We start from the raw sequence: 14,687 nt of genomic DNA, 5'->3' as shown, positions 1-14,687 counted from the left end.
CTCAGACCCATGAAACCGTGAGTGAGATCATGACCCGAGCCGAAGGCGGACGGGAGGAAATATTAATACTAGCATGGAAGGCTTTGAGAATGGCCAAACACTTTACAATAGCAAGAACCGCATTGCATAGTGTGCTGGGTATGGAGTCAGTCACTGTGGCAAGCACCGCCCCAAGCACAGGCTGTATTTTTTTCCCTAATGCTCCAGATGCTCTAGGGAGGCAAGATCATCCTCTTTTTACAGAGGAGAACACTTAGACACAGACAGGTGAAACCCTTTTCCGAGGGATTCTTGCCTGAAGTCAGAATGTAAATCCGTGCACTGTATCTCTAAGGACGCGCTCGAACCCACTGCCCCTGCCCGTATGTGTAAACACACTTTCAGGGCTTAGAGCAGCGTCAGGAAGATAGTCAACACTCCAGAATATCGGGCACTGTTACACTGGGGTTTCTGGATTATATTTATCATGTTTCATCATCCACTACTAGCTTTTCCTTCCTTATTTTTTTAAATGTTTATTCGTTTATTTTGGGAGAAAGAGAGCAAGAGTGAGTGGGGAGGGAGTCAGAGAGAGAGACAGAGAGACAGGGAGAGAGAGAAAGAGAATCCTGAACAGGGTTCACACTGTCAACGCCAAGCCCAACTCAGGGCTCAATCTCATGACCTTGAGATCATGACCTGAGCCCAAACCAAGGGTTGGACTCTTAACCAACTGAGCCACTCAGGTGCCCCTGTTTTTCCTTCTTTAGACTGGGCTCTTCCTTCAGGGAAGTAACCTAGAACAGGATTGGCCTGTAAAAAAAAAAATGGTTGGTGTCAAATAAATTAACTTGGAAGCCATACTCTTGATGCAATTAGAATTAAACCCACAAGACAGCCATGGACAAGTGAGAAAAGAAAATTGGAGACTGTTTGGAAAGGGAAGTATGACAATTCACACACACATGTATATATGTGTATATGTATATATATATATATATGTATATATATATATATATATATATGTATATATATATATATGAAGTTTATTGTCAAATTGGTTTCCATACAACACCCAGTGCTCATCCCAACAGGTGCCCTCCTCAATGCCCATCACCCACCCTCCCCTCCCTCCCACCCCCCATCAACCTCAGTTTGTTCTCAGTTTTTAAGACTCTCTAATGGTTTGGCTCCCTCCCCCTCTAACTTTTTTTTTCCCCGACAATTCACTTTTAATGAGAGTCCTAAGCAAGTCTGGAAAAACTGGCCTCTCAAAGGATCCATCATAATGGAGTATCCTGTTTTATTTATGCCTGTGCCCAGTAACTTTCCTGCTATACTTGCCTTTATGTGCTACCAACATTTGAAGTTTCTGAGTCCTCAGGCTTTTTTTTTAATGTTTGTTTATTTATTTATTTAGAGAGAGAGAGAGGGAGAGAGAATCCCAAGAAGGCTCCGCTCTGTTAACAAAGAGCCCGATACGGGGCTTGGACACACGAACCATGAGATCATGATCTGAGAGGAAATCAAGAGTTAGACACTAACCCACTGATCCACCCAGGAACCCCTATGACTTTCTTGTGCATGGTGAGTGAATTCTTTCTCAAGCCTTAGCCTCCTGCACTCACCTCTACCCAAGACTGCAGGGGCTCCCCTGTCTGTGTGGATCTCTGCATCCTTGACACTCCTCCGGCCCCTCCAAAAGGCATCTCACAGTTATTTTCACAGGCATCCCAGGGAATAGCAAGAAGGGTAAGCGGGCTCCATTGGGGATTCCCTCCCTGCCCCCCAGCGCAGAACATCGCTTTCCCTCACGGGGTTAACTAGCAGAAAGGTCCCCATTGTACGCTCGTCTCATTAGATTTCGGGATCAAAGTCGTCATGAAGTATTTTTTCCTGATTGAACTCATATCTCTGGACATGGCAAACTACTTTCCCCACCACTGTGGTTATCGCCCCGGGGGTTCGTAAGTCTACCCGGTGCCCTGCAAAGAGCGCTTTGTGTTGGTCCTCCTCTTCTTACATGAACACACATGTGTAGAAAGTCTTGAAGGAAACATACTTGAAAGAAAAACTTGAAAAATAGTTAATAGAAAATAAGACCATTTCCCAACAGACATGTCATTGGGATTTTGTGCCAATAGTGAAGTGAGGGGGCCATGTTATTTTTTTTTTCTCATGCCACAAATGCATGTGAACCTCTCTTCCCCTAAACAATCCACGTGGGTCCTGCTGACCTCTCTAGTGACAGTCAGTGTCTCACCACTTTTCACAGGATTATTCTGTATTCCAAGTGCTCAATCCACTGCTCTGTTGAAAACTCAGAGTTGTTGTTGTTATTTTCCTCTTCCTCCTCCTCCTCTCCTTCTCCTTCTCTTCCTTCTCCTTCTCCTTCTCCTTCTCCTCCTTCCTCTTCTCCTCCTCTTCCTCCTCCTCCTCCTTCTTCTTCTTCTTCTTTTTTTTATTTAATTTTTTTTTAACGTTTATTTATTTTTGAGACAGAGAGAGACAGAGCATGAACGGGGGAGGGGCAGAGAGAGAGGGAGACACAGAATCGAAGCAGGCTCCAGGCTCTGAGCCGTCAGCCCAGAGCCCGACGCGGGGCTCGAACTCACGGACCGCGAGATCGTGACCTGAGCTGAAGTCGGACGCCCAACCGACTGAGCCACCCAGGCGCCCCTTCTTCTTCTTCTTCTTCTTCTTCTTCTTCTTCTTCTTCTTTTTCTTCTTCTTCTTCTTCTTCTTCTTCTTCTTCTTCTTCTTCTTCAAATCTAGTTGCTTTTATCATGTAATCCCCTTTGGAATTATGTGTCAAATTTTGGATGGGAAGATGTGCTTTCTTTCTCTCTTGAGTTTTGTCTAACATTTCTTCCTGTGACATAGGGACGTAGTTTCCTTGTCTAACGTCTTATAATATTTTTTCTTGAAATTCCAAAATAATAGCAAGCCATTGGAATAAAAGGTCCAGCATAGGGAACATAGCACTGCATGATGACAGATGGTGACTACTGTCGTGGGGAGCATGACGTACAGTATAGAGGTGTTGAATCACTATGTTGTACACCTGGGACTAATTAGCATTATGGGTCAACTATACGCAAACTAAAGAAAAAAATCACATGAGAAGATCTGGAAAAAATGTTAATGGGAAAAAATGTCCTTTCTAATGGTTTACCGTGGCATGAAATGGTCTATTTTATTTTTAACAACTTTATTGAGGTATACTTTGTATACAAAGAAAATATTTAACATGTGCAATAGATGAGTGTGAACATATGCAAATACCACATATAAGCACCACAGTCAAGGCAACAGATGTATCCAACACCTCGCAGACCTACTTCATGTTTAAGGTCACAAAGCTTGTATGTAGTCCAGTAAAATATGAGCCTCTCTTCTATAGATCTTATGCTTTTAACCACTGTATCTTATAATCTGCAGTTGTTACTAATGTTTATGGAATAATAAGAACAATACTTACATAATAGAAATAAAATTAATGTTTACAGCATATATTTTAATGGCTTAAACGTCATATTTCCTCCCTATTATCTATCCACCTACGCATGTCTGAAGAGGTAGTCTGTGATACATTAGACATGTATAAGTAGAACAAACATGGGAAGAAATGGAATAAGTAGAAACTATCAGTGTGACAACGAATGAGCTATATGCTCGTTTTGTGGTTTAGTATCTTAGAGTAACATCCAAAGTGAGAGGTGCCTATGGGGTAACATCAACTTGCAGGTGCATTAAACACCTTCTGAAGGCGGAGAAGCTTCTTAATCGCAATCTTCATGTCCTTGTTTCTCAAGCTATAGATGATAGGGTTGAAAAAGGGAGCAAGAACGGCAAACATCAGTGCAATGACTGTGTCCAAAGTTGGTGGGAAAGTGGTGGAGAAGCGCAGGTACATGAGGGACACGCTGCCATAGAACATCAAAAAGACACCAAGATGAGACACGCAGGTAGAGAAGGCCTTCCGGCGGCCTTCGGCAGACGGGATCCTCAGGGTCACGGTGATGATTCTGACATAAGAGACAGCGATAACCAGGACAGAGAAGATGATGGCCGCAGCATGGATCACATCCTCAAGCAGGATCATGGACGTGTCTGTACAAGCCAAGCGCAGTACAGGTGCAAAGTCACAAAATATCTGATGGATTTGGTTGGGCCCGCAGAAGGGCAGTGTGGAAATCCAAACAATCTCTGGGAGCAACACAAGAAAGCCAAAGATGCAGGAGCCTGCAGAGAGCTGAGCACACAGCTGGGGGGTCATAATTGTCGGGTAGCGGAGAGGGTTGCAGATGGCAATGTACCTGTCAACGGCCATGGTGGTCAACAAAAGCCCCTCGGAATTTCCCAGTGAATGGAAGAAGTACATCTGCAGGAGGCAGCCAGTAATGGAGATGGTCTTCTTCTCGCAGATGAGGTTGGAGAGCATCTTGGGGATGGTGGCTGTCGTGTACCAGATCTCCAGGAAGGAGAAGATGCTGATGAAATTGTACATGGGGTTGTGGAGACGGGTGTCCATCCTGACTGCAAAAAATACAATGAGATTTCCAATCACAATGAAGATGTAGATGATGAACAAAGGAATGAAGAAGAGGAGGCTGCCATCTTCAAACTGGGGGAATCCAGAGAAGAGAAACTCCGTCACTGTCGAAGTTCGGTTATTTCTTACCATGGGCTCAACAGCCTTAAGTGTTTTGGGTAGAAAGACACAGCTCACTCCCTAGATGAAATATAAAGAGTTAGATCTCTTGGTTCAAATAAGATTCAAAGGAAGAAATGCTTTAGTTAGATGATTTATCCCTATCATTCTTGGGTTAATGAAACATGTCCATTTAGTATCTACTATGTGCCAAACACAACTGTAGGCTTGTTGAATTCAGTAGTGAAGAAAACACTCCATTTTCATGGAGCTTATATTCCAATGAAGGAGACAAATAAAAATAAGTAAGATTGTATAAGGTCATCTTTATAAGCTATGCTAACTAAAGCAAAGTAAGATATTAGGGGGACTACTAATAATCACTTTTTATACGAATTCCCAAAATCATTTTGAATCACATACCGGATACATTCTCTAATGTTTCTTGGCTATAGATTAGACGATCAAGACTTTTAGTTATTTTCCTGTCTACACAGTTATTGTCAAGTTGTATTCTGCATTTTCTGGAAAATCCCCAGTTTTCGGTATTCAGTTCCTTTATCAGACCACAGAGGAATTCTGAGTGTAGTTAGAGAAAAGGTGAGGTTTTTAGGGAAATATTTCAAGGTGAAGCTATGGTAGGAACCTATTCCCAGCCGCGGAAGAGATAAAGCTAGTGGAAACTGGCCAGCAGAGGGAAGAGAAATTCCAGAAACTGAGCTTTAGAGGGTTCTGGAAGAACAAAGAGGGCCCAGTCTGTGAACAGGGAGTTCTCTCTTGAGAAACCTGTTCTTGAAATCTTTCCATCATGCTTCTAAATGTCAGTCCACCAGAGATATTAAAAAGAAGCAGAGAGTGTTTCTGAGCTAGCTAAGTCTCCCTGCATGGATTGTTTATAGTCTGACAAAGACCATCAAGGAATTAGAAGGTGAGAGCCAAAATGTGACATTCCAGCACAATTTGGGTCCCTTGAAATTGCATGAAGTATGAAGAGATCTCTAAAAGCAGTTCAAGGAATCTCATCAAGTGTACTGGGTACTATTCCCCAGCAATTCAGAAACCTGAATCGAAAATGAGCCAAAGAGAAATATTGAGAACACAAAGGAATTTGAAAGATAAGTTCTCTTTTGAGATCGTGTAGAACCTTTTAAAAATGAACTCCTCGGGGCGCCTGGGTGGCGCAGTCGGTTAAGCGTCCGACTTCAGCCAGGTCACGATCTCGCGGTCCGTGAGTTCGAGCCCCGCGTCAGGCTCTGGGCTGACAGCTCGGAGCCTGGAGCCTCTTTCCGATTCTGTGTCTCCTTCTCTCTCTGCCCCTCCCCCGTTCATGCTCTGTCTCTCTCTGTCCCAAAAATAAATAAAAAAACGTTGAAAAAAAAAAAATTAAAAAAATTAAAAAAAAAAAAAAAAAAATGAACTCCTCACGGGGTGCCTGAGTGGCTCAGTCAGTTGAGCGTCTGACTCTTGATTTCAACCTGGGTCATTATCCCAGGCTTTTGAGATCAAACCCCGATCCAGCCTCTGTGCTGAGCATAGAGAGTCTTTAAGATTCTATCTCTTTCTCCCCCTACCCTTCTCCTCTGCTCTCTCTCTCACACAAAAAATAATAAATTAAACAAACAAACTCCTCATACAATGAAATTAAGACACTTGATTATGCTGTATGCCAATATTCCCTAGGAAGGCAGCAGAATATTTCCCCTGAATTAACACTACTTGAAAAATTACTTATAAGCAGAATCAATGTAAAGCTTACAACTTTATTAAAAAATACCATTTGAAATTCCAAATTAAAATGAAGCATTTGAAACATAGATGGAGCCAATGGAAAATATTTGGCTCATTCTGAGATTTTTCAGAGATCTCATTACAAAACTAAGTATATATCTTGAAAATGTTCTTTTAAGAACTGCGTTATTTATATAGACTAAATCTGACAAATATCACTTTGGCAACTTCTGGAAAATCAAGTGCCCACAGAGAATTAGGAAATGTTTATTATTCTTATACATGCAAATCCCTCACATTTTCATAAAATAAGAAGATTATAAATATTCTAAAGATATTAATTGCCATTCATTTTTCTGCCATTTATAGAACATATGCCATTATAGGACATCTGGCATATGAATATGCATATAGAATGTATACACACATACAATGATTGTATATGTAATATAATGTATACATTCATTCAATGTAACCTCCGTTAAAACTCAGGTGGGTTTTTTAAATAGATATCAAGAAGCCGATTCTAAACTATAAATGAAAAATCGAGGGACAAAGCAAAACATCTTGATAAAAGAGAACAAATTTGGAGGACCCAGAACTGCTGATATACATTTCCAGACTCACTGTAATGCTAAAGAAATCAAGACAATGTAATATTGTCAGGAGAACAGACACCCAGATCAATGGAGCCAAGGAGAGTACAAAAATAGACACTCACATATATGGTCAAGAATTCAACAGAGGAGGGGCGCCTGGGTGGCGCAGTCGGTTAAGCGTCCGACTTCAGCCAGGTCACGATCTCGCGGTCCGTGAGTTCGAGCCCCGCGTCAGGCTCTGGGCTGATGGCTGGGAGCCTGGAGCCTGTTTCCGATTCTGTGTCTCCCTCTCTCTCTGCCCCTCCCCCGTTCGTGCTCTGTCTCTCTCTATCCCAAAAATAAAATAGAAAACGTTGAAAAAAAAAAAAAAAAAAGAATTCAACAGAGGAAAGAAGGTATTTTTGGCAAATGGCACTGGGAAAACTGGGCATACGTGTGCTAAAATAAATCTTGCATCACACCCAAGAATGAACACAACATGGGTCACAGATCTAAATGTAAAACCAAAACCATAAAGTGTCTCCCAGAAAACGGAAGAGAACATCCTTATGACCTTTGGCACAACAAAAGTGTGGATGCTCTAACATCAAAAGCTCAATATGTAAAAGAAGAAACTGACAAACTGAACCTCATCAAAATTGATGGCCCTCAGGAATGAAAAAAAAAAAAAAAAAGCCACCCTGGGAGAAAGTATTTGTGAGACATGCATCTGCCTAAAGACATTTCCAGAAAACAGGAAAACTCAAAACTCTTAAAACCGCAACGAGATACATCACCGTCACACATTTATAAGAACAATTAACCTATTTTTTGTTTTAACAAAACAGCTGGTGATGCCAAGTGCTGGGAGGGTGTGGAGTAATTATCTTTCCTGCAGGTGCTGCTGGGAACACAGAATGCTGCAGCCTCTGTGGAAGAGAGTTTAGCAGTATCTTGTAAAATCAGACACGGATGTCTATCACCTAGCATCCCCACTCCTAAGTATTTAGCCCAAAGAAAGTCTATGGCCACACCAAAACCTGTAAACAAATATTCATAGTGGCTTTATTTATAAAACTGTACACAACCCAAATGACCTCCAACTGGCAAAGGGATAAACGAACTTGGTACACCCGTATAATACTATTCAGCCATGAAAATGAATGACAGACACACAATGTGGATTCATCTCGAATGCACTGTGTTAAAGGAAAGAGGTCAAAGGCTACACGTTGTATGATTCCATTGCTAGGACGATTGTGGGACGAATGTTTTTGCTCTCGGCCGCCCAGATTCACACGTTGGAACTACCTCCCAATGTGATGGTGTTAAGAGAGGGACTTTGGGGACGTAATAAGGATTAGATGAGGTCATGAGCACGAGAGGCATTAGTACCCTTCTAAGAGTCTCGAGAAAAATAGCTTCTCTCTGTCAGCTGCCATGTGAAGATTCAGAGAGGAGCAGTCATCTACAAACCAGACCCCAGATCTTCCTGACCTGGGCCTCAGTCTTCCAGGCTGCAGAGGTGCTCGATAGAAATGTGTGTTGTTTAAGCCTTCCAGTCTGTGACACGTCTGTCACAGCAGGCTGGATGAACTAAGACAGAAACTGATACTGAGAAATAGGGATGGTCCTCTAATGAATACCTGAAAATATGGAACTAGCCTGGGAGCTGGCCAACAGGCAGAGGCCAGAAGAGTTTACAAGAATCTATTTTTTGCCTAAGAAAATCTCAGTTCCGGGGGGATGGACTGGTGCAGTGACCCACATCTGTAGGGAAATCATCAGCAGTAACTTTGACTCGTCACTCTTGATAAAGCCAAGGTCAAATAGAGAAGAAGAATGGTATGAGCCTGGGGAAGTCCATTGGAACAGACTTGCCCTTCTCGGTCCTCTGGACTCTGAGAAGCTTAAAAGAGGTAAGTGGAGGGGCTTGGAGAAACCCAGAAAGGTTGGAAGAACAGGGCTGAACTGAAAGTCCCAGAAAGGTTAGGCTGGCCCAAGACCCAAGCGGATGGAATCAGCTTTGCTTGAGAAAGGGAAAAGATTTAAGTTATGCAAACGTTTCAAATAAAGGGCTTAAAAGTCCAAGGCATAGGGATAAGAATAAGGAAACAGATCTCTCCCACTCTCGTCTCCGCCTCAAAATTACATATGCACTGAGGAGTCTGGCCCCTGGCAGAAAACCTGTATGATTTCCAGCCGTAACTGCAGGCGATTGCAAAGGCTTTCCCAGGCAGGACGCCCAGGGCAAGCCGCCCCATTGACACCAGACTTGGTCCTGGCCTGTGCACCACAGACTCTAAGGGGATGGCAGCGAGGACTGTGGCTCCTCTGGCCGGTCATGCCCTTTGTGTGTTTCCAGTCAGCTCAGCAAGCGTACTCTTACGTCTGTATCTGTAGCCTTGGACCAAGGTCCTCTTCAGGCACCTCTACTGATGCCTCTGCAGGGGACAAGGGAGAGGAGTGGACTTAGCTGACTTAGTCCACGTTGTATCTTCTCCTTCTCAGGGTTCCTAAAACTTCTGGATCCTTTTGTTCGGGGCTCCCACTACACTGAAATGACCCTCGGGCTTGCGCCGCTGCTCCTGACCCCTGATCAGTGCTCAGTTTCACAGGGGATAAGAAATGGGCTGCAGGAAAGTGCTTTCTTTGTCTTCAGCCTTTTGCTCATGCTATCATAGTAAGTGACTAACACGGTAAGGGATCAAGAGCTTGGCGTTTACTTTCATCCAGCCTCAATGTTGTTTCAATCTGCTGCTCTCTCTTATCTCAGCTGAACCCCTGGCACACATGTAGATTGTCCGGGAAGAGGCAAAGAAGGTTCATACTTCTCTCCATTGGCAAATCAGTACAAAGGTGACCACGACCACCGTCTTCGAACCGAGACATCTTGGACCCTCCCAAGCAGACACAGTTATTGTCTCACTGTGTTTCTGGCATCTCAATTTATTTCTCCGAAGTGAGTGATGATCACTCTTTAATAGAATCTGGGTCCTTATGTTTTGGCAAAAGCAATGTTCTACTCTACAGAAATCAATGTGCCAATTCGAAGTTTATCTGTTGGAGACTGGAAGGAGACAAAATGAGCTCACCTAATCCTACCAGGCGAAAGGAAGGTGGGTAGAAAACATTAGTCAGGGGGTGGGGGGGGGGGGGGTCCAGACTGTGTTCAGTCTGACTCACTTCCCTGATACAAGATTTTCAGGAATCTGAAACTCAGGTATGTCTGCACTCTTTATTCATGACCTTATTTGGTTTATAGTCCTCTGACTGGGAACAGAGACCAGTATGTAAAATGGTGTCCTCCTGGATCAGAATTAATTTTGAAAAAATCTGAGGATGTGCAAAGAGAGGAACAATATCATTAGGGGAAAAGTCTTATTCAGCCATCATGCCCCAGACGTATGACATCATCACTATTTTTTTTCCTTTTTGAGGGACAGAGAGCAAGAGAGAGAGCAAATATGAGCAGGGGAGGGGCAGAGAGGGGGAAGGGGAAGAGAGAGAGGGAGAGCGAGAGAATCCCAATCAGGATCCACACTGTAAGTGCAGAGCCCGATGTGGGGCTCAAACTCAAAAATCATGAGATTATGACCTGAGTGGAATCCAACGTCCAAAGTTTAACTGACTGAAACACCCTGGCACCCCCATCACCACCAATTTTAAATCCTATAAATAAATCTCCTCCTGCCTGAGCCCAATTGCTTTCTGCCATTCATGCAATCTCAGATATGTCCCCAGATTTTGCTAGTGAAGTCAACATAAGGAGCACAGGCTAAGTGTCCTTTTCTTCTACCCACTAGGCAATTCACTTTCTCCTTGACTCAGGACAAACCCGCACCTTGGACCCACATGCCTTTTTCTCTTACCCCCTGGCAGAGACGAAGGAGGTCCTTTCCTGGGTTTATGCGGCTGAAGTCCCTTCAGTTCATCAGGTGGACTGTTGTAACCTGTTTCTAAAATACTCTTGGGAAGATTTCTCTACCGGAGATTTCCCCCGATAACCAGAGAAAAAACATCCACCCCATTTCCCCACAGATTAATTAGTGAGACCTCCTCCTCTGATCTTTTCTCATCAGTTCTCCTGAGTAAGAGGAACTCCAAGAGTCTTTTTAAAATATGATCCTTCTTTGATAGATTTGCTCAGAATTAATAGATTATATAAATACATATTTTTTTCCAGTTTTATTGAGAAAAATTGGCATCCATTGCTGTATAAGTTTCAGGCACAGCATGACAGTTTGATTTACATCTGCTGTGAAATGTCCAGCTAACATCCATCTTCCCATGTAGATACAACGCAAAGAAAAGAAGAAAAAAAGGAAGAAAATTTTCTCCTTGTGATGAGAGGTCTTAGAATTTCCTCTCTTAAGAACTTTTCTATATACCATAGAGCAGTGTTAGCTCTAGTTATCATGCTGTACATTATATGCCTAGGATTTATCTATGTCATAACTGGAAGTTTGTACCTTTTGACCACCTTACCTCTCCCTTCCCCTCCCCCTCTACCAGAGTCTGATCTCTTTTCTGAGATGTTTTTTTTTAAGATTCCACATATAAGTGAGATATAGTACTTGTCTTTCTAGGTTTGGCTTATATCATTTAGCATAGTGTCCTTAAGTTACATCTATGTGTGGCAAATGATAGGATTTCCTCTTTTTCATGACTAAGTGATATTCCACTATATATATGCATATATATATATCACATTTCTTATATATATATGTATATATATGTGTGTATATATATATTAGAAATGTGATATATGTATATATATATGACATACGTTGTGATATATATATATATATATATATATATATATATATATATATATCACATTTTCTTTATCCACTCATCCATTGATGAATACTTAAGTTGTTTCCATGTCTTGGTTACTGTAAATAATGCTTCCATGATCATGAGAGTGCGAATATCTTTTCAAGTTGGTGTTTTCATTTCCTTTGGGTATATTCTCAGAAATGGAGTTGCTGGAACATATGGTAGTTGCATTTTTAATTTTTTGAGGACCCTCCATATTGTTTTCCAGAGTGGCTGCACCAGTTTGCGTTCCCACCAACGGTTCAGCAGTGCGGGGGGTTCCCTCTTCTCCACATCTTCACCCGCACTTGGTATCTCTGGTCTTTCTGGAGATGATCATTCTACCAGGTGTGAGGTGATATCTCATTGGTTTTAGTTTGCATTTTCCCAATGACTAGTGATGTTGAGCCCCCTTTCATGTACCTGTTGCCCTTCCATTTATCTTCTGTGGAGAAATATCTATCTAGGTCCTTTATCCATTTTTTTAATTGGGTTGGGTTTTTGTTTTTTAGTTGAATGAATTCTTTATAGATTTTGGATATTAACACCTTAACAGATACATGGTTTGCGAATGTTTTTTTCTCATTCTATAGGTTGTCTTTTCACTTTGTTGATGGCTTCTTTTGATGGTTGTGTGCCACCCCCTTCTGGTTCTCCTTTCCCACTAGAGGAACCTAAGGCTCAGGGAAACTGCTCCATGTGCTGGCCTGCAAGGAAGGGTGATGGGTCAATTTATAGACACTTCTCTTCCCCTTCGACAGCAGTCTGTCACGGTCTTTGTGGTGAAGGGCTGCTTCAGACCCACCCCTGAACTCTAGGGTTCTCTCAGGGGTGTCCTATTTTTGAATAGTTGTTATTTGTTCTTGTGTAGAGGAGTGAAGTCAGGGACAACCTATGTCATCATCTTGGTGATGTCACTCCTGAAGCCACATTTCAATGAAGAATTGCTTTCAACTGGATTAGGGATTTTTTCCCCCTCTTTACTCTCTGAAAGAGTAGTAGCATTTTCCAAGGTCTGTTGCGTTTCCCCAGCACACAATTTCCATGGCAATAGCATTGTTGACTATGTGATAGGCAATGTCATAAGAAGTTTTTTACCAGCCGCTGCGTGAACAACACACACTAGCCTGTGGAAGGTGAAAGAACACAGGGAAAAGAGTACAACTGTCTTAGCTAATGCCAGCCTGTTCAGCCCGGGGTTCCTGGCCAGCCGCTGACCCTGGATTACATGAGTGAACCAGGACAAGAAGAACCACCTATTTGATTCCAGGCCAAATTGTCAACCCATAAATTAACAGACAAATAGTTTCTGTCTTAAGTCACTAATTTTGGGGACGTTTCCTTTCTGTAGTGAAAGACAATGGATACGGTTTCTTAAACCAACCTTTCCACCTGTACCTCGGCTCCACTCTGATCGACTATCGATACAATAGAAATGTGATTCTAAGAATGTAATTGCTTACTTAAATCCTTCCAGGGTCCTCACTTGGCAATTGAGATACATTCCAGTATCTTACAACATGACCTCCAAGGTTCTGCATATTTTGCCTCTAGCCTTCACTTCGTGACTCTTCCTCTGTCCCATCTGCACATCTGCATTTGGTTCCTATAGTGCACTCAGCTGTTTAATCACCTCAGGGCATTTGCACAAATGATTTCCCTTACGCACTTTCCTGGCTGATTCCTTCTCAGTCTTCAAGTGTCAACTTACATGGTACTTCATCAAAGAAGCCTTCTCTGGCATTACTTCCGAATAGATGTCGATGTTTATTAATTCTTTCGACACATTTTGTTAAATCACTCTAGAAAAGATTGTGCCATTTTGACATCTCATCAGTACTGTTGGAGAGTGTATATTTTCTTCATCACATTTAAACTATCATTTTTTAAGGTAAAACGTGGCTTTTAATAACGTGCAATACTCTCTTATAAATAAATTAGAAACTATAATTAAATACAAAAGTGAACATAGAACCAACCTGTGAAATATGTATACAAAGGTAATTAGAGTTGCCTGAGTTCTCCTCTCAGATTTTGATGGTTTCCTGTCTCACATTTAGTCTTTCATCCATTTTGAATTTACTTGTGTTTATGGTGAAAGAAAGTGGCCCACTTCCATTCTTCTGCATGTTGCTGTCCAGTTTGCCCAATACCATTTGCTGAAAAGACTATCTTTTTTTCCCATTAGATACTCTTCCCTGATTTTTCAAAGATCAGTTGACCATATAGTTGTGGGTCCATTGCTGGGTTTTCTATTCTGTTCCATTGATCTATGTGTCTGTTTTTGTGCCAATACCGTACTGTCTTGATGACTGCAGCTTTGTGATATAGCTTGAACTCCAGAATCATGATTTCTCCAGTTTTGTTTTTCCTTTTCAGGATTGCTTTGGCTATTCGGGGTCTTTTGTGGCTCTATATCAGTTTTAGGATTGTTTGTTCTAGCTCTGTGAAATGCCGGTGGTATTTTGCTAGGGATTGCATTAACTGTGTAGATTAAATGTGCTTTGCAGGTGTTGATGAAAATGCAGAGAAAGGGGAACCCTCTTGCACTGTTGGTGGGAATGCAAACTGGTGCAGCCACTCCGGAGAACAGTATGCAGGTTCCTCAAAAAACTAAAAAGAGAACTACCCTATGACCCAGCAATTGAACTATTAGGTATTTACCCAAAGGATACAAAAATACATATTTGAAGGGGCAGGTGCACCCCAGTGTGTATAGCAGCATTATCAACAGTAGCCAAATTATGGAGAGAGTCCAAATATCCATCCACTGGTGAATGAGTAAAGATGTGGTGTATACACAAAGGAATATTACTAAACCATCAAAAATAATGAAATCTTGCCAGTTGCAAGGATGTGGATGGAGCTAGAATGTATTATGCTAAGTGAAATAAGTAAATCAGAGAAAGACAAATACCATATGATTT

General features: G+C 42.0%; 1 protein-coding gene across 1 annotated transcript; it reads right to left on the bottom strand.

Moving 5' to 3' along the window:
- Positions 1-3,715: 3,715 nt before the first annotated feature.
- Positions 3,716-4,666, bottom strand: LOC132674687 (olfactory receptor 6K3-like). Its single transcript, XM_060627251.3, has one exon. It carries the CDS (start codon positions 4,664-4,666, stop codon positions 3,716-3,718), a length of 951 nt encoding a protein of 316 aa, XP_060483234.2.
- Positions 4,667-14,687: the final 10,021 nt, after the last annotated feature.

This window comes from Panthera onca, chromosome F1 (assembly GCF_046562875.1).
Source record: "Panthera onca isolate mPanOnc1 chromosome F1, mPanOnc1 haplotype 2, whole genome shotgun sequence".
Taxonomy (NCBI): Eukaryota; Metazoa; Chordata; class Mammalia; order Carnivora; family Felidae; genus Panthera; species Panthera onca.
This window is presented reverse-complemented; position numbering and strand designations above follow the sequence as displayed.

What these genes read in the sequence shown, in the direction of transcription:
- LOC132674687 (XM_060627251.3), bottom strand. Translation starts at nt 4,666, where the DNA reads ATGGTAAGAAATAACCGAACTTCGACAGTGACGGAGTTTCTCTTCTCT.